Genomic DNA, 20,417 nt, shown 5'->3' on the forward strand with positions numbered 1-20,417 from the left:
CCCAGAGTATGGTCTCTTGAGTATGAAAGGAATGTGACATTTATGCAGAACATTACCAACTGGATGATGGGAGAACATTCTAGAGTGATGTGTTCAACTAAGGCAGGGGTCATTTCTCAGTATATGCAATGTTTCCCTTGTACCCAATCTCTGAAATTAGATCCCTGTAAAACTGACGGCTAACTTTGGCCATCTAAATACTTCCCTAACAGAAATTTACTTGGTGGCATTGCTTCTGCTCTTTTGAGTAAACTACACTTTGGGCTGCATATCAGGAGATCAAATTCAAACAGATTTACCTTTTCTGCTAACACATTTTCCAAATTTCGCTGAAGTCTATTTGTCAGATTCTCATACTCTGCCAACTTCTCTGCATTTTCCAGAAGCTCATTTTCTAGACGACTGTTTTCCTGAAGCAATTTGGGGAAAGTAAATGGGCACAGATTAAAAATTAGCAAACTGTTGTACCATTTTATATGAAGCATAAATTCATGCTCTAGACTGAGAAAATTTGCTCAGCTTGAAAGTTTCAGTAGAATACAGAAGACAAAAGTAAAGATTAAAAAATTGGTATTTATCTTATAACCCAAAAGTTTGCCCCCTTTCTTTGATCCTACAGAACTATGCTAATACGGTAGCTGCTAGCAGACACATGCAGATATTAAGCACTTGAAACATGTATAGTACAAATAGAGATGTACTCTATGTAAAATACTCAGTAGATTTTGAAAAGTTAGTGCAAAACTATAAAATGGCTCAATAATAATTTTTGTATATGGATTAGGAGTCTAAATAATGTTTTGGAGATACTGGATTAAATAAAATGATCCCAATTAAATTCACCTGTTTCTTTTTATGCAGCCATTTGAAAATTTGAAGTTACATATATGGTTTGCACCGTATTTCTCTCTAATAGCATTGGAATGTAGTATTTAATGACATGGAAAAACATTCTCAACACATTGTTACAATTGGTTGCAGGCTACCTATCAGCAAAAGAGAACTCAGGAAAAAACATAAAAAGGTAGAATAACTAGGGGAGCCTGGGTGGCTCAGTTGGTTGATCGCCCACCACTCTCGACTTCAGCTCAGGTCATGATCTCATGGTTCATGAGTTGGAGCTCCACGTCGAGCTCTTCACTGACAGTGTGGGGCCTGCTTGGGATTCTCTATCTCCCTCTCTCTGTCTGCCTCTTCCCCATTTATGTCCGCTCTCTCTCTTGAAATAAACTTAAAAAAAAAAAACTAAAATTAATATCATCTATTAATGATATAGTTTGTTGATGTTTACTTTACAATCTTATTTTGGCTTAATGATGTAAAAGCTGCACATACAAGTTTTTCATAACTTGTATACTGAAATTATTATAATAACACATGAACAGAAGTCCACAAATGGTGGGTTTTTTTCTGTATATATAAAACTTGTTGGAGAGATTTCCACCCACATTTGTTTAAAAAAATAAAACTACACAGACATGCATTTTGACATATGTTCCATTCCAGTGTGAAAGGCTGATTGGAAGAACATTATTTTCAAAGCGTATTTTGCCAGAAGAATATATAGCCAGTGTATTTTTAATACATTCTAGTTCACACTCTCATATAGCAATATGGAATGAAAAAGAGTATGCTTGAAGAATTTTTTCCTAAAAAAAAAAAAACAAAAAAAAACCCCACACTTTCTCCCAAAATGCCGGTGCTAGAACTCTAAGCTTTCAAAGCATGTCTAAATTTAGATGTCAAAACAGGAGCAATCTCTGTGGTGTATTGGGCCTGTTCTGGTGCTCTGGAAACTAACAAATCAGATTCTGTTACTGACCATAGGGAAAACACAATCTGGACAGTGGGGAGGGAGACAGATGTAGGCACAATTATCTGTGATGCACTATCTTCCGTCAAGAAAAAAGGAAGCATAATGGGAATGAAAGAGTCATGTGGTCTGCAGTGTTGGCAAAAGCAGTGAAGGAGCATAAAAACCCACTGAGAAACTGTGAGATCTGATGGCAGGTGCGGTCGGATTAAGGGCATGGCTCAGGGGGTTGCTGGCAGGACCTGAGGGTGGAAAAGTATAAGGACAAGTGCCCTTCCAAGGGCCTTCAGTGCTACCACGCTGTACTTTTACACAGGGGAACAGCACGTTCTTCACTAAGTTCTTTAGTGTTCTTTAGTAATGTAACTCTAGTGGCCATATAGAGGCTGGATGGATGGAAGAAAAGATGCACATAAGTCAGCTGAAATTCTGAACCTGTTCAGAGCCTGCAGAAATGGAGGAAAGGGATAAATCTGAGAGACGTTTCAGAGCACCAACAGGACTTAGAGACTAATGAGCGGGGATGACTGAGGGTTTTAGCTCCTGTGACACCTCATGGTAATGACACAGATTAAGAAGAAAATTCAGAAAAAGAGGCGATTTGATGGTTAGGGTGGGAGAGTTAGCTCAGTTTTTGATGTGTGGAGTTTCAGGAACAACAGTTAATATACTACGCGTACTTATTTCCTTTTACATGCTGCATGTGCAGCATCTCATTTAGTCCCCATATTAAATAGGCCATGAGGCAGATATTACAATGGTGCCCATTTTGTACATTAGGAAACAGGTCTGGATAACGTGATCGAGGTTTTCCAGTAAGTAGTGGTATCCAGAATGGAAGTAGGCTGCACCGTATCAGAGTCCAATGAAGAGAAGGATCGTTTCCTCTACTGAGACACGAGAAAAGAGGAGAGGATGTATAAGGCAAAAGACATATTTGGAAGCAAAGAAACAAAGCTGACGACCTGTGTGTGGCAGGAGACCATGCCATCTGCTCAGAATCGGGTGGGGGACAGGGAAGAGAGAAGTCATCAACCAGGTGCCAAAGAGCCCTAATGACTCAGTGCAACTACAAGGGGTGAGAAGAACAAGATCTACTGATTGACACCGAGGGCACACCAGAAGCCTGGACACTCCTGCAATCTAGATCCCAGCAGGGGCTCTGTCACATCTGGGTCATGACCCAGCAGGACAAATATACGGGAATCCTGGGACTGCGCCCTGGGCAGACCTGCCCTCTTTCCAGAGCTGTGGTTTTCCATGTGGCGTTCCCAGCAGGGACACAGACCAGAGAACTAAGAGGATGACTACCTTTAAAGAGAGGGCAAGGCGGTCCCGGATGTAGTTCTCTTCTGTTTTTGCCTTTTCAATTTCCTGCTCAAGTTCCAAGCGCTGCTTGCCCACCTGTTGCAGGATCTGTTCTCTCTCCTTTCGGAGTTCATTCTTTAAGGCTGCTATTCGCTCCTTGTACTCTTCATCCAGTTTCCTGTGAGGAGGAAAGACCAATAAGCTGCCAGTAAGACCCTCAGAGGTCCTTATGCAGACCCACCAAAAATGGAAACACAGAGTCCTAGAGATGGAAAGATCTACTGGGTCCTGCTTTCCTTAAGGCTCGACCACACCTGCGTCCCTCCAGCCAGGTGTGGCTGAGCAGGCAGGCAGGCTGAGCCCCACCACCCTGGCCAGTGTGGTGGGAAAGAGGGCCCTGGCCCCGCCAGTCCCACCTGAGGTTGTACTCATTGCGCCGCTCGATGGCCGCATGGTGATCATCCACCTCTGAAGCCATTAGAGACTTGAGCTTCTCAGCTTTGTCCAGATCTGACCGTAGCTTCTCTTTCTCTCTGACCACTTGATCAACTCGCTCCCTTGAAAGAGAAATAGTCCAAGTTAAAGGGAAACCATCTCTAAGCAACAGGTGGACCCAAAAAAGTTCTCCTCTGGCTTGCTTCAGTACAAAAACAAAACCAAGGCAACCAAAACCCTTCCATAATAAACACTTCCACAGCTTCCTTCAGAAGCCTACATGCAAATCTAAGCGTTAATTTTCACAATAGTGAGATGATAGGAGATTAGCTGCATTTGCATACAGAATGTGTCACAGGCCTCTAAAGGACTTGCTGGGCAAGCAGGAAAGGGAATAGGGCACGTGGACCTTCCAAGCAACTCACAGCAAATGCCGGATCTCAGCCTTAAAGCTGGCCAGAGCTGCCTGGTGAATGCCATTCTTGGTGACCAAAAGTTCATTTTCAAGAGCCAGTGTCAATTCTGTCAGGTTGACATTCCCATCAAGGCTGAAATCCAAGGCCTAGAAATCAGAACAAGTTCAAGATAATTACAAGTTCTGTCCTCTAAAGCGGAAGCTGTGAAGGGTATACAAACCCAGAGAAGTGAATGTACAGTCAAGAAGTTGGATGATCACATTTCTTTAGTGACTGCTTGGGAACAACCTTCAATTGAAGTTCTAAGGAAACCATACATGCTTACGTGCACGTTTAACAAAATATTCTCTAGCACTGTAAATAAATACAATAGTATAACTCTGATCTTTACCAGCCAGAGATCAGTTAAGAGCATTGCACTTGTCAATAGTTTTGGTGTTAAAAACATGAGAAGTAGTTAGCAACAGACTCCTGGTAAAAGGGGGTAAGAAAAGTTACTTATTTCTGAGAGCTTGTGAACAGAAAAATCATTAAGGAGAAATCAAATTAAATCAGATCAAATCAGTTTCAAAAGCTCTGGAATTTTTCAACCCTTCCCCAGTCTGTCATTTCTCTCTCATTTTAGCTGCCGCACCTTCAGGATCTCCTGGCTGTTCTCAATGCCCTCTTCCTGCCAGGAGTCGAGTATTTTCTCCACTGATGCATAGCCCATCCCATCATCCAGGCAGGAGAAGACCCGAAAGCCAATGGTACTTGTCATTGCTGATGGGGTTGTGGTACGTCGTCCACTCTCATCAAAGGACTGGAAGAAGAAAGAGACTTGAGCAAGGTCAGGCCTTTCAACCAGACATTGACCCAAACTGGTCCGTCTTGACCACACTGAGCAGAAGCCATGTCTTTCTAACACTATTAAAAAAAAAAAAAGTCACGCAGCCCCTTTGATCTTTCTTTCCCAAGGGAGTCAAGAATGCAAAACTTATCAAAAACAGTTGCTCTGGTAGGGAGATCCTTGACATAGATGAGATGTGTCTTAACACCAGGTTTCTTTGGACCCACAGCTAACATTAAGGGGCATAATTAGTGGCTTCCCACTCTGTAATTTATGGTCATTTTTTAAACCCAACTTTTCCTTCCCAATGGTTTAGTCTTTCTTCTTCTTTTGCTTCTCTCTTTCTCCTTATTCTTCTTCAAACAACAGATTAATTCATTAGAAACTATTCAAGTGGGTTTTAACTTCTGCTCACAAAGAAACCACTTCCTATTTCTCTCTCACCTGCATGGAGAGGTGCCTTTTCAATTGTCTATATGGAGTAGATGCTGATGGTGTGAGGGATTTTCCATTTTTGAATAAGCCATAGAAAAAATCTTCTACGCTCATTGTGCCATCAGGATCAAGATTATGGAAGACTTCCTCAAGCATCTGGAAAAGAGTAACCATTTACTTTAAATATTTCCCTCAAAATAACACAAGGCCCAAAGTACGTTCGTGGCCAATAGAAACTGGCACCACTGTTGACCCCAAGGCTCCAGAAATATAGCATGTCCCTTTATTCTCATTTCACTGAATTTATTTTCCTTTTCAGTAATATGTCTTTCCTCCTCCACAAGCTAAGTATAAACATCCATTTTCATAATCCTAGGCAATTTAGCAATTAACTGTTTTCTTTTTTACTCACACTTGTAAAATGGGTAATCTTTTTTTTTTTAATTAAAAAAATTTTTTTAAACATTTACTTATTTTTGAGAGACACAGAGAGATAGAGGGTAAGCGGGGGAGGGTGCAGAGAGAGAGAGGGAGTCACAGAATCTGAAACAGGTTCCAGGCTCTGAGCTGTGAGCACAGAGCCTGATGCGGGGCTCAAACCCACGAACCGTGAGATCATGACCTGAGCTGAAGTGGGATGCTTAACGGACTGAGCCACCCAGGCGCCCCAAATGGGCAATATTTAATGTTGCTACATATTATTCTTATGGATTAAAAAATATAAAGATATAGCTTTCCAGTACTGTAACAATAGAAATAAGTTTGGACAGTCATTAAACTATTATATTGTGGTGACTCAACACGATATTTTGTTTATATTGAATTTTTGCAATTGGTATGTTGGCACAGCAGAATTTGGTCTGGGACAGACTGCAATGATCTAAGAGTTTGGGTCTGAAACTCATGACTCGGGATTTAGAGCACTACTTGGAACAGGACTGCACGTATTGGGGTTTGTTTTAATGCTTTAGCACAGGAGAAATGAAGGTCGGAAAGGAAAGATTTTGTGTGTGTCCAACAGAAGGGCCCCAAGAGATGTAAAGAGAAGGAATTTTGCCTGGCTGTTTTGTGCCCTTTAACGGTAATCCAGTAGTCCTCATTATGTAATTGGGGAAGGAGAGACTGGACTATAGTCCCTTCGGAGCCTTGCCTACAAGATGGCTTGTTCCCTAGCGCAGTAGAGGAATAGAAAGGATGGATAAAGCGGCAAGAGTCACTGACACCACAAAATAGGGAGGAAAGGCAATGAGCTCTTTTTTCCTGGCAGTTGGATTCCTCTTTCCTTTGGGGGCTCAAGTTTTTCTATACAGACGCCCCTCCATTGTACAGAACAGAAATCGCCTGAGGATCTTGTTAAAATGCAGACTCTGACACAGTTAAATCTGGGGGTGGGGTCTGAGATTCTGAATCTCTAACAAGTTCTCAGGTGATGCCCACAGAGTAAGCAACACATTTAATCTGAAGGCATTAGAGTCTGCAACTGGGTCCATTCTAACAAAGGCCTCTTTGTAACGCATCTTCAAAGTTTCAATATCCATTTTGTAAGTCTGGACTATTGCTAGGATTCATCATCTCATAATTGTTGATTTTATTCTTCATGGAAGTGCCTGAGGCATTTCTTTTATCTCAAATGCTTCTTTCCAATTCACATCCAATAGGAAACATCTGTCTCTATTCTTTTTTTAATACCACTTCCTCTGGTGAGGACTCTGAAACAAGAAACCATTCTAAAGAGTGGAAATCTTTGGAAGAGGAACAGTTTCTAATAGAGAATTATACGGTAAAACCAATGGAAAGGTATCTGGGTGAGATTTTGAGGTCACTAAGATCCCTCAGCAGTTCTGTCTTGTTCTTACCAAACCAAAGAACACTTTCTTAGAGGACTAGGCTCTCGGGATCATCAAACCATAAGTCATAGTAAAATCCAGGTGTGCTGACTGAAGTGAACAATCGTATTTTGGCTCTAACCTTAGCTCCACACTGCTTGGCCTTGTGACCCTGGCCAAACTGATGCACAGCTTCCAGACTGCCTAAAAACCCATCACCTCATTCATTCAAAGTGGAGGAGCAGGTGAGTCCCACCAGTTATTGTACATGGGGGGAGTAGGCGAGTGGTGAATAGAAGGTTGTGGATTCAGAAAAAGGCAGGGTTGGGCTAAATAGAACACAAGTCAAGTGGGCAAGTGGGGCACCTCCGCAGTCTGTGCAGGAGCCAGATCCAGAACCCTGAGGACATTCTTACTCCTCATGACACACCAGCCAGGCAGGTCTCTGGATGGTTGATTTCCCAAGGTATACATTGGGACATAATGCACTAGAATAGGGTAACAAACCCAAATACCTAGAGAGGCCAGGAAGGTGATATTAATGAATGAGGCAGGATGGTTTTGAGACACTACAAAGGAGTGCCGTTTAAAGCAGGGAACTGAACACACGAGTGCGTGTCCTGTCCAGAGGAGCTAGCCAGCCACTTCTCCCGGCTAGCAAAATGGGAGTCAAATCTTTGGGTTTTTAGAAAAATCTGATTTAAAAAAAGTGTAGCAAGAGTTCAATTTTTAAACATTGGGCATACCAAAAGAACAAACAACAAAAGCAACTCAAAACTTTGGGCCATATTTGGCATGTGCCCTCCCTGCCGTACAGCGGTCCTTGCTTCTGGAAAGCATAGTACGTGAGACAGTGAGTCTAGTTCCCCTTCCTGGTAACGGCAACAAGCAGCAGCGACATCACTTTCTTTATCTAGAAAACGAGGAGATGACTAAATCTAAAATTGCTTTCAGTCATAAAATCCTATGATCCCAAGTTGCTTGTGGATGAGATCATCTTGAACTTTCAGCTCCTCTGTGGTCGAGAGCTAATAGTACAAAGTACTATAGTATTTCATGACTTTTTTTTTTTTTTTTTGGTGGGGGGAAACATTAAGTAAAAGCTATACTCAATGAGCAATCTTTTACTCATCCTTGGATGAGAGGAAAATAACTAAATAAGCTACTTCTTTCCCTGGGTTTTAGAAATTCCACCACAGAAGAAAATGCAATTCCCCGCAAATGGCTACAGTTTATTCCAAGAATTGTTCTTAGATAAATAATCCAAGTTTGTGCAGTATTGTGCAGTATTTCTTGGCAAAACATCCCAAAGTTCTGCATACTGCACTGGGTTTATAATTTAGGAGGATGAATTTAATGTTACGACTCAACAACACTGGAAAATAAATGACCACTGAGCCATTAAAAAGGTAGTCAATGGGGCGCCTGGGTGGCTCAGTCGGTTGAGTGTCCGACTTCAGCTCAGGTCACGATCTCACGGTCTGTGAGTTCGAGCCCCGCGTCGGGCTCTGGGCTGATGGCCCAGAGCATGGAGTCTGCTTCCGATTCTGTGTCTCCCTCTCTCTCTGCTCCTCCCCCGTTCATGCTCTGTCTCTCTCTGTCTCAAAAATAAACGTTAAAAAAAAAAAATTAAAAAAAAAAAAAGAAAAAGGTAGTCAATGGGTATATAACAGTCACATATACTACAGAGGAGGAGGAAAAAAATCTCTTCTGCAAATGAGGCTACTTGGTAGCTTTTGATGATAAATCTGTTTTTGGTTTAGGAAAATAATATCATTTATCCCCTGAACAAGCAGGCAGTATGGTTTCAAATAGCATTCTAATCAAAGATTCCCGGGGCGCCTGGGTGGCGCAGTCGGTTAAGCGTCCGACTTCAGCCAGGTCACGATCTCGCGGTCCGTGAGTTCGAGCCCCGCGTCAGGCTCTGGGCTGATGGCTCGGAGCCTGGAGCCTGTTTCCGACTCTGTGTCTCCCTCTCTCTCTGCCCCTCCCCCGTTCATGCTCTGTCTCTCTCTGTCCCAAAAATAAATAAAAAACGTTGAGAAAAAAAAAAAAATTAAAAAAAAAAAAAAAAAAAAAAAGATTCCCCAAACTACAACTGTAGCCCTAACCTCTGAGCCCCTCCAGTCCTTATTTTCAGCTCTCTGAAAAACATATCTTAGAATTATTTATGTTCTTATATTTCATGGCTTTTCAAGCACCCAGTCCTGCCAGTTCCCATCTTAATTTTTCAGAAAACAAAGCTCAGAATTTTACCAACCAAGAGTCTTTTGGCGGGGGTGGGGGGTGGGAGGGGGTGGGGTCCTTCAAGATTCTTCTGTATCTTCAAAACCACCAGCCCACCATTTTCCATTTCCTCATGACCAGAATATTGTGATAGCTCCTGGCTGGCTGGTCTCCTAGCCAAAGGCTGTCCGCACACCAATATACCCCATAAAAGCAGCTCAGAGCATCCTCAGGATCTAAGTTTTTCTTGTATGTTACTCAATCTGCTGAAGAATGCAGGGTTGATACTGAGATCTTCTCTCCAAAAACCTAAACTCATCAGTCTGGCCTTTGAAATATTCTCCCAATTCAAATCTTCTGAACTCCCTGCATAATCCTTCCTCCAGGTCCTTCTCACATTGTGTTTTGTGAATGCCACTTCTACAGATATATCTGACATGGTGGCCGCACCAAGCTGGTTAGTGTCTAGTAATAATGTGGGGTAACATGCTTAGCACAGTGAGGGTCACGTACTATGGGTTCAGTGAGGGTCAGCTATTGTCAGGTTTGGGTTTTTTTCCCACAACCTAACACAAGCTTCTTACGAAAGAATCTTCAAGGCTTATCTCCTATGAAAAGAAGAGAATGGAATCTCTGTAACATGCTGCAGGAAGGCAAGATATGGCTGTTCCTAGCCTGTGACCAGTTCAGATTTCATCATGATTATTATTCCCGAATAAAAATATGATGCAAGGCTTACCTCTCCATCGATATTCTGCAGGCCATACTGCTCACAGATGGAGACCAGCTTCTTTCGGTTCAGGTGACCATCACGGGTGATCCCCAGATCTTCACAAACCTCCTGCAGTTTCTCTTCTATCCAGTCTTGGGGAGCAGAAGACCCACTTTGTGAGGCATTCAAGTCATCTGGGTTCCAAAATCTTAACTGGCCTGAAATAAAAACATATATTGTGCTGTTCCCAAAGGAATTGCAAAGAGAGAGAGCCTGTTCTCAAAGAAAACTGTGCTTTTTGAAAGTAAATATTACAGAAAGAGACTATAAATGCTGATTCCATCTTGATTTGAATCTGTAGTCCAAATGAAATGGAACCACTGGTTCTTAGGCTGCAACAAGAGCAAACAGCCACATTTTTCTATACCACATGAGAAATATCTCCTGTGCAAGCATACCAAGGTTCTAGTCTGTTTTATTCCAACTGAAAACATGCACAGGCTTAAGGCTTGGATGTAACTGGAAGAGAAGGCTAGTTGAGAACCATTCCAAAGAGATTTATCAGCCCTGCCTCAACTATAGCTACCAGACTTTATCTAATCACCACTTTCTTTCTGGTCTAAGCACTAGAACTGCTTTTACTAAGAAGGAAATGATTTCATAATAAATATCATAAAATAATAAAAGTCTCAGGATTAGCCTGTTTACACATTTAAATATTCTGACCTACAAACAAACCAACTTGAAAGAATAAATGGTTGTAAATTACAAGTTGCTAGTTACCTATACATTAAGGATAAATTTTATTTGAAAACGTAAGGATCAAACTCATTTAAAAATCAAAATTTACTTATCCTCTGTTATAAATTCTAATTAAACTTTCCACTTACATACGAGAGTTTTAGAGTCATTACTTAATCATGAGATAATTACTAGGACAGTTTTGTGTGCCTGGAAGAACCTTAGAGGGTTGAGAAGAGCATTTAGTGCTACCGTTACTATTTACTGAACAAATTAAGTTCATTACTGCTGTGTCTTTCCAGGTTAGAGACATAGAGAACACACAGTAATTACACTTAAGTAGAGTACAGCCAGGGTAGGCTGTGAGGTGGGCTCAAATTCTGTCAGCTGAACCACAGTGCCATCTGCTGGCCCCAGCAGTTCAACACTAAATAGGTTAATTTGAACGTTTGCCTAAGAGAGTAATTAACCCATAAGTGAAATTCTACATCTTAGTTGCCATACCTTGTGTGAGGTTAAAATGCTGGGATTTTAAAACTATGAACTTTCCATTGGGAATGGATTTTTTTGTTGTTGCTGTTGTTCTTAACGTTACTTCTTAGCGGGCCTCCAGCATGCAAGGCTGTTTGTTGGGAAGAAGGCTAAGAGATGCAGGAAATGGGGATGTGGAAAGTGCCCTGGGAATGGCAGCCCTTCCTTTCCAGGCAGGCTCCAACACACACACAGTTCCTACCTTCCGCTTCATACTCTTCACTGCGCTGTGTCTTCCAGTGCTAGAGAAGGCAAGAAGAAAAGATTAGTGTGCTTTAGTAAATATTCAGTTTTTCCAGGGAAAACTCTGGGATCATCACCCGAGTAAGTCACATGATTCAGAACCTTTCGGTGGGCCATCCTTAGTCAACCAGCAAATCGAGAAGAGACACCTAAGAAACACCACTTAGCCACCCGCACTATCTCACTAGGGATTTGCCTTTCACATTTGCAAATTCACTTATTCAACAGCTAAACCTGTGACAGCCGATAAAACCAAGCCAAAGCAAATATTCAGAATCCATCAACCAACAAAAATTCATACCATGCATTTATGAATCTGTTCTTCAATGTTTATTGGGTGCTAAGTGTTATGATACAACTTCAGGATACAACTATGAACAGAACAGACACATTTCTTGCCTCAAGAAGTTTAAATGCTAATGAAGACATGCAGACAAGAAAACAAAGTATAATATTGTAGTATATTAAGTGTGATGGAGGGGCGCCTGGGTGGCTCAGTCGGTTCAGCATCCGACTTCAGCTCAGGTCACGATCTCATGTCTCCTGGGTTCAAGCCCTGTGTCAGGCTCTGTGCTGACAGCTTGGAGCCTGAAGCCTGCTTCGGATTCTGTGTCTCTTTCTCTCTCTCTGCCCTTCCCCCACTTGGCATTCTGTCTGTCTCTCTCTCAAAAAATAAATAAGCATTTAAAAATTAATAAAAAAAATTAAAAAGCCTATAAAAAGTGTTATGATGTAGAAGTTCAAATACTATGAGGGTATCTAAATAGGATCCTTCAGACTTAGGAGATCTGGGTAGACTTCCTGAAAGAAGCAACATCTAAACTGAGACCTGAAGGGTGAGCAGGAGACAGCCATGTGAAAAGAAAGGAGCAGCTGCTATTTGCTGAAGCACAGAGGTAAGAATGAGCCTAGCATGTCTGTGACACAGTGAGGGAGGAGACAGAGATGCAACCCCAAACAGGTGGGCTAGAAAGCTCAAGTTAAAGAAAATACATGTTACCAGTAAATTGCATTAGAAGCAGTGAAATTTACCTGAACTGGACCATTTTGCCCCTATTGTGTTATGTTACTACTGGTCTTTTTCAAGTCACATCATACATTTTATAGTGTGTGTACTGCATGAAAGCACCCAGCCAGGACACAATCAGAACCAAACTCTGGACATTTGTCCACCAGCCAAGCGCAGCACAGGTCTGCTTCTGGTCAGTGGCAACAAGTAGGTCGCGGTGGCCCTTGGCCAGCCCACGAGGTGCCTAATCACTCCTGTTGGGAGGTTTTACAACCATGGCAGGAAACCCTGTTGAGAAAAGGTGTATCCCCCTTTCAAAACCTGGCTGCTGTCTCAGCAGAGATCCAACTTGATGAATGAAACTGCTTTCGATAACAAATACCCAGCCCTTTCTCTGTGATGGTTGAACTGTACAAGATGATCTGATTTCCTGGAATCCTCAATAAACTCAACAGGAAAATAAGCCTGATTAACTCCAGTCTCCAAGAGCTGGCATCCCTACGGCAAAGAGTGTACCACCCTAAATTCTTAGATTGAACGTTGACTTTCAGTATCCCATTCAAGTTGATATGAGTGGAGGTCCTCTTTCAGGCAACCCAAGCATGTCATTTTCCACCCCATACTCACTCATGCTGGTCCTCTCCAATTAATTAAAGGACCATTGTTGTATACCAGAATTTCACAGTTCCATATTTTACTTGGAAAGACACTGAAGAGAGCATCAGAGAGTTTCCCCAGTTTTGTCACACTAAACTAAAACTCCAGACTGACAATGCTGAGGTTGATCGTTCGTGCCATGCAGAAGACCTCAAAAAGCCATAACTCACAATGTACAAGTTCACTACAACTCATTCAGATTACAACTGAAAGTCACTAATATACATGGTAGTTATGGAAACAGAATTAGGGGACAGTGTGATTTTTGCTTGTTCATTTGTGATTACAATTTTAGCAGCCCACAGTTCCTCCTAAAGATGTATTTCAAACCTAGTGGATATATGAGGCATGGTGGGGGTAAGGAAGGAGCGGTGGGGTAAACAGCCCTCTGTAAATTTTCTTACATTATTTCTGGGTGGAGCTCTACTGTTTTCATATAAAATGATTTAAATCAATAAAGCTCCACTAATAAAAGTGTCCTGTCTGTCCCAGCATATTTATTTTCTTACCCACAGAGCAAAGACTTAAATTCTTATACTAATACTACTTTTGCATCTCCAAATTGTGAAAATTCATTCATTATTCAGCATATAATTTGGAAGCACCCTAAAATGGAATCCCTTAAATCTGCTTAAAACAAACAAAATAGGTTTCTATGATCTAAGAACCACTGGCCAAAATAAAACTAAATCACAAGGAGGAAAGGATTTTTAATAGCACAGATGGCCAGAACAAAAACAGGAAGAGTATCAATGGGCCCCACCAATAAAGGAAGCCCCAACTGGGACACACAGATGGAAAAATGCAAAAATTCACTAGAGAATTTGAATGGCAGATTTGAACTGGCAGGAAGAAAGAATCAGCAAATTTGAAGACTAGTCAGTTCACATTATCTAGTCTGAGGATCTAAAAGAGAAACACACCTTCAAAACCCCCTTGGTAACAATTCCTAAAGTCATGAGGTATGTATAGTTACTTAAAAGATTATTGCTTACATTTTCTCACTTCTCCATTCATTTTATTTATTTATTTATTTTTAATGTTTGTTTATTTCTGAGAGAGACAGAGCATGAGCAGGGGAGGGGCAGAGAGAGAGGAAGACAGAATGTGAAGCAGGCTCCAAGCTCTGAGCTGTCAGCACAGAGCCCAACATGGGGTTCAAACTCACAGACCGTGAGATCATGACCTGAGCTGAAGTCAGACACTCAACCAACTGAGCCACCCAGGCACCCCTCCATTCATTTAAAAATAGTGAGCAATTAGTTCAGAGAAGCAAGAGGATTTAACATACTGTTTCAAATATTTCGTGAGTCTATGGGACTGGATGATTATATCGGATTCACTTCTTATTTATTTTGAGAGAGCGAGTGAGAGAGCGAGGGACAGGGAGAGAGGGAAAGAGAAAATACCAAGCAGGTTTCACATTCAGCACAGAGCCCAATGCAGGGCTCCATCTCAAGACCATGAGATCATGACCTGAGCAGAAATCAAGTCAGACACTTAACTGAGTGAGTCACTCAGGTGCCCCCATACCTGATTCAGTTCTCAGGACAGTACTTCCCCAACTGTTCTCCTTCCCTGGTTCTTTCCCCAAACTAATAAGAGTAAGGGGGTTACATCACAGACAAAGAAGCCATACTGCCCCTTAACTACTGAATTTGGCCTGGACAAATTTATTAATTGCTTTTTGCCTCAGTTTCTCCATCTATAAAATGGGAATAAAGTAGTACATATTTCACAGAGTTGGGTAAAATGCTTAAAATTGTGCTTGGCAAACAATAAGCACTGTAAAATCTTATTTTTATTGGACATGTGTTTATGTAGTACATGTTAAATTTATTTTTGAAGATTTTATTTTCATTACCATGTTTAAACTTAAGGCATTAATTTAGGTGGCCTGGGGGGAATTATCAGTTATTCATATAAATTTGTAAGAAAATGCCAAGTCCAGTAGATAGATATGCAAAGAATACAAAGAGACAATTCACATAAAAGGCAACACAAATAAATATGGGGAAAGACTCATTTCAACAGCAAAGAAGTATAAATTAAAACCAGGGAATCCCTTTGTTCCCATTAAATTAGCAGTACTTAAGTCCTATTACCATCAAGGTTATGAATTAAAATAGGCCTGTTTATATGTTCCTGGTAGTAGTGGGAATGGATATTACCCTTTTGGTAAAGAAAATTGCTTCATGTTCCAAAAGCCATGAAAATGTTCGTATTCTTTGACCCAATAATTTCATATGATTTCCACTGACAATAAAATCAAAGGAAAAAAGTTTATGCACGGATAGGTACATTTAGAACTTTTTACAAAAAGTCCTGAAAGTGTAATTCTAGGGGTGTCTGGGTGGCTCAGTCAGTTAAGCATCTGACTTTGGCTCAGGTTATGATCTCACGGTTCGTGGGTTCAAGCTCCACATCAGGCTCTGTGCTGACAGTTCAGAGCCTGGAGCCTGCTTCCGATTCTGTGTCTCCCTCTCTTTCTGTCCCTCCCCTGCTTGTGCTCTGCCTCTCTCTCTCACAAGAATAAATAAAACCATTAAAAAAAATTTAAGTACAATTCTAAAACCATGTAAGACATGGAAAAACACGTGAAATGTTAAATGAAAGACCATGACAAAAATGCCATCTACGCTATGACTACCACGGGCAAAAATATTTATACAATTAGACAAAGAATGGAAGGAAATAGAGATAAGAAAAATAGACGCATTTAGTTGAGGGACTATGGGAAACAGTTATATTTCCTTTGCTATTATAAATGTTTGTGCAATATAAACAGGTGCAACTTCACTATTTCTTTTTAACCCCCTGCCCTCTAATTCTCACTAAATGAATTTCCTGTGACCTGGGGGTGGGGAGAAAGGGAAAGTTCTTTCACAGAACCCACCTGCTCTGTGACCTGAGACAGAAGAGGCCTGGAGTGGTGGGAGTGGGGGGGTAGCAGGTGCTGTTCAGGAGGGTGAAAGCTGCTGATGCCAGTGCCTCCTGAGCTTCTCAGAGTGTGGACAGATCAGGGACACCAGTCTGAGACCTGAATTGGGGACTGAGACCATGACCATCCTTCAGGCAGCTTAACCCAATGGCACCAGGCACAGCACAGCCTTCTAAAACCCCAGGCAGCACTGGCAGCTTAAATGATTTCACACAAACTCTGTGGGCAAGTGGTGGCAGGTAAGGGACAACTTGTTAAAAAATCTCTAGGGGAGGTGTGCCTGGGTGGCTCAGTCAGTTGGGCGTCCAACATGGGCTCAGGTCATAATCTCACAGCTTGCGAGTTCGAGCCCTGTATCAGGCTCTGTGCTGACAGCTCAGAGCCTGGAGCCTGCTTCAGATTCTGTGTCTCCCTCTCTCTCTGCTCCTCCCCTGCTCACTCTCTGTGTCTCTCTCTCTCTTAAAAATAAATAAACATTAAAAACAAAAAACATTTTTTTTTTTTTAACTCTCTAGGGGTAACAATTTCCCAAGCATTTCTCCCATGGCCCTGTATAAGAAACAGAGATCCAGCTAGGAACAGCCCTGCCTAGAACCAAATGTATATTAAATGGCTACATTTCCATTCCAAGACCACTTCAGTTGGAGATGGAGTTAGCCACCCAGAAACATGTGCTGTGCTTCTCCCCAGTCTCCGCCAAGGGTCTGTTCCTTTAACAAGGGGGAGGTAAGCACACGGAAGCCGAATGTTTGTTGTTAAATTGCAATTTCGTGGGGCGCCTGGGTGGCTCATTTGGTTAGGCAGCCGACTTCGGCTCAGGTCATGATCTCGCGGTCCGTGAGTTCGAGCCCCGCGTTGGGCTCTGTGCTGACAGCTCAGCTCCTGGAGCCTGTTTCGGATTCTGTGTCTCCCTCTCTCTGACCCTCCCCCGTTCATGCTCTGTCTCTCTCTGTCCCAAAAATAAATAAACGTTAAAAAAAATCATTAAAAAAAAATTGCAATTTCGAGGGGAGGGGGGGAGATTCAGTTCATTCATAGCTCATGTTCATTCTCACGCCTGGAGCCAGTAGTTCCAATTAAAAAGCAGGGGGAGCAGGAAGGGATGGCAGGTTAGAAGGTTGGAGGGATTAGATCATTTGCCTACTGGAACACCATCAATAAAGGGAGGCATCATTCTGGAACAAGGTCTTTTAATTGCTGCCAGTTTACCCAGCACAGTGAAAGCCCAGCAGGTGGTCTTTAGACACAGATCAGCCATGAGCACTGGAAGGGAGATAATCTTAAAATCTTTGAAAAAGTGGGCGAAGAAGGGAGGGACAATTGCTGGCATGTGTTCTCAATACTAATTCATGAAAAAGGACTTTGAATTTCTTCCCCTGAAATCTTAGGTCATCTATCACTGGCGCAATGGATGTTAATAAGCGTTTTACGGTCATTCTGTTTGATTCTGGAGGCAAAACGGTAGAGGGCATGAGCACAAGGGTTGAACAGAGAGACTGGGTTCGATCTGGCTCTGTCGCTCAGTGTGACCCCTCGGTTCCTTACTTCATGCTCAAAGTGGGGATGAGCTGCCCAGTGCAGACGTGAAAGCGTATGCCTGGCACTTAGGAAGTGGTAGCTGTCATTATGATTTCAGCCAGAACAAATATGTGGTTAAGGATTTGGGCTCCAGGCGTGCCTGGGTTGAGTGTCTGACTTCGGCTCAGGTCATGAGCCGGTTCTCTGGGTTCGAGCCCCGCATTGGGCTCTGTGGTGACAGCTCAGAGCCTGGAGCCTGCTTCAGATTCTGTGTCTCCCTCTCTCTGCCCCTCCCCTGCCCGCTCTCTCTCTTCCTCAAAAATAAACATTAAAAAAAAAAAAAAGATTTGGGCTCCAGAGCTGGACCCCCAGGGTTCAGTTTCACCTCCACCACCTACCTGCTGTCCAACCTTGGGCACATTACTTAATAGCCAGTGTGCCTCAGTTACCTCTTGGGTAAGTGAATAACAGTACCTGCCTACAAATGTGTGCTAATATTTGGAATGCATTTCAAACGGTGCCTGCTATAACTCGAGAGCTAAGTATCTGTGAAGTAAATAGATATTACCATTACTATTCCTACTATTTGGGTGTCCAAAACTAGGACAAGGGCAGAGAAAAGAAACAACAGATAGACCAGTGTCAGCTTGAAGAACAAACCCAGAAGAGGCTCTGTAGAAACTACAGCTTTGAACACGTAATTGTGACGAAGCAATCAACTTTTGATTCAGCTTAGGAGCAGGGCCTCCCTAGTCGCCCTCCCCCTGGTCGAGAGTGTCCCCTGGTTGGTCACAGCTGGCAGGGGCTGCCTGTGCTTCCATATGACCATGCCAAGTGTGCTGGCCAACGACCCCATTGAGAGCAGCCGGAGGGGAGAGGGTCAGAGGTTGCCTGGCCCCAAAATGGCTGCTACAGAAGGCAGCCCCCCAGCCCCCTCAGGCGGACAAAGGAAGCCCGCTCTGTAGGCTGTGCATCTCAACGTCACTCTGGCCATTGTGGTCAACTCTCTGGTTGTCCGGTAGCCGGACGAGGGTGCCCCACATGCGTGGGCTACACCAGTGATGCCGCTTTCAGGACTGCTTTCTCTGGAGGGCCACCTGCTTTGCTGGACCGCAGAGCAGATGGCCCGAGCCTCTTGGATCCTGGGCTCCCAGCCCCAAGGCCGGGCCGGCATCTGCAGCCTGCAGGCCTGGCGAGGCCCCTGCCCACAATAGCCCCGTCCCAGCCCCCACCAGCCATCTGCTCCAGCGCAGACCTTGTGCCCTGCAGAATGTATGGCTAATTAAAACGATTATGGGGGCACATACGGGGCTATTCTTTCCCAGCAGAGGTTGCTGAACCAATCTCAGCAGCCTTAAGCAGATGTTTTTTTTTTCTTTTCCTTTTTTTTTTTTTTTTTTTGAAAGGGGAAAGCCTTGCAAGCCCATAAAGAAGAGGAAGGAAATTTGCTGGAATAACAAAGCTCCCCAAACAAATAGAGCTATAGTGTCCATTTCACAAGAGTGGCACAATTAGCTAAGCACAGGAAGTCTCTGGAAAAACACAAACAGAACTCAGTTTAGAAGGGTGTTTATGACCAAAACGTGAGGACTTTGAAAAACACACCATCTATGGCATATTTAACTAACAGTTCTAAATATGTATAAAGCCCTTGCTTGCTCTGGGCTGGGTACTAGAAGCCAAGCAAGCCGAGGAGGGCCCCTGTTTCTGTAGGGACTTGGGTTCGTTTCTGTCATCCTGCCTTTCCAGGCAAAATGGGCAATGGAGACCGCCTGCCAGCCCAACTCTCAGTCTCTCTGCTCTGAACCCATGGACCTTCCTTTATCTTTAAAAGCAACTAAAAGCTGGGGTGCCTGGGTGGCTCAGTCGGTTGAGTGTCTGACTTCAGCTCAGGTCATGATAGCACAGCTCGTGAGTTTGAGCCCCACATCAGGCTTTGTGCAGACAGCCCAGAGCCCAGAGCCTGCTTCAGATTCTGTGTCTCCCTCTCTGTCCCTCCCCTGCTCATGCTGTTCCTCTCTCTCAAAAATAAACATTAAAAAAATTTTTAAAGCAATTAAAACCTACAGGTCAATACCGGGGACAACACGAATTAATGTAGGATTTTTCACTGCACACATGTTTTTATGGGTCCTGCCACGCTGCAAATTTAAGAGTTTGAGCCTTAAGCCTCTTCTCCTACTGAGATGGGGGGTGTTCTTGGCTCATTGGATTTGAAAGTCCCTAAAGGGATTTATTTTTATTTTTTTTAAATCCCTCATTTTTTTTAATGTTTGTTTATTTTTGAAACAGAGAGAGAGAGTGTGAGTAGGGGAGGGTCAGAGAGAGAGACACAGAATCTGAAACAGGCTCCAGGCTCCAAGCTGTCAGCACAGAACCCGATGTGGGGCTCGAACCCACGAACCGCGAGATCATGACCTGAGCTGAAGTCAGACGCTTCACCGACTGAGCCACCCAGGTGCCCCTAAAGGGATTTTTTTAATACATCTGCTCATGGTATCTCCTTCATCAGAGTTGCTCTTGGTGGATAATGAACAGTGTTTTCCATTCGGAAGATACACTTAATGGTACAGATGGAAAATGTTATCATTAAAATTAACTTTGTTCATTTTTAATTTGTTGTCTGTTTTTCTTTCTTGTTAGTAAATAAATACTAGAAATTGTTGACCTGGAAAGTGATGGGGGCGGGGGCTGGATGCCAAGGCAATTCCCTCTGGGATCAAGTCAGGAAGACGTACCAGAACAGCAAAGCCTGCAAGCCTGAGAGCTACAGTCTG

The 20,417-nt window shown here is 42.9% G+C and overlaps 1 protein-coding gene and 1 long non-coding RNA gene across 14 annotated transcripts in view; one reads left to right on the top strand and one right to left on the bottom strand.

Annotated features, from left to right (window-relative positions):
* The window catches only part of LOC122222617, an 80,975-nt gene extending 75,736 nt beyond the window's left edge, over window positions 1-5,239 (top strand). For all 4 annotated transcript variants that reach the window (XR_006203801.1, XR_006203809.1, XR_006203800.1 and 1 more), the window contains one exon: window positions 4,598-5,239. This is a non-coding gene — a long non-coding RNA (uncharacterized LOC122222617). The remainder of the gene's footprint in view (window positions 1-4,597) is intronic.
* NIN (ninein) overlaps window positions 1-20,417 on the bottom strand; it is a 95,591-nt gene that overhangs the window by 37,255 nt on the left and 37,919 nt on the right. For all 10 annotated transcript variants that reach the window (XM_042943171.1, XM_042943176.1, XM_042943170.1 and 7 more), the window contains 8 exons: window positions 11,475-11,514; window positions 10,028-10,218; window positions 5,246-5,392; window positions 4,607-4,774; window positions 3,982-4,118; window positions 3,538-3,678; window positions 3,125-3,299; window positions 300-410 (listed from right to left, as the gene is read on the bottom strand). In XM_042943171.1, the coding sequence (XP_042799105.1) occupies window positions 300-410; window positions 3,125-3,299; window positions 3,538-3,678; window positions 3,982-4,118; window positions 4,607-4,774; window positions 5,246-5,392; window positions 10,028-10,218; window positions 11,475-11,514 (1,110 nt within the window). The remainder of the gene's footprint in view (window positions 1-299; window positions 411-3,124; window positions 3,300-3,537; window positions 3,679-3,981; window positions 4,119-4,606; window positions 4,775-5,245; window positions 5,393-10,027; window positions 10,219-11,474; window positions 11,515-20,417) is intronic.

The sequence above is a fragment of the Panthera leo genome, chromosome B3 (genome assembly GCF_018350215.1).
Source record: "Panthera leo isolate Ple1 chromosome B3, P.leo_Ple1_pat1.1, whole genome shotgun sequence".
NCBI lineage: Eukaryota > Metazoa > Chordata > Mammalia > Carnivora > Felidae > Panthera > Panthera leo.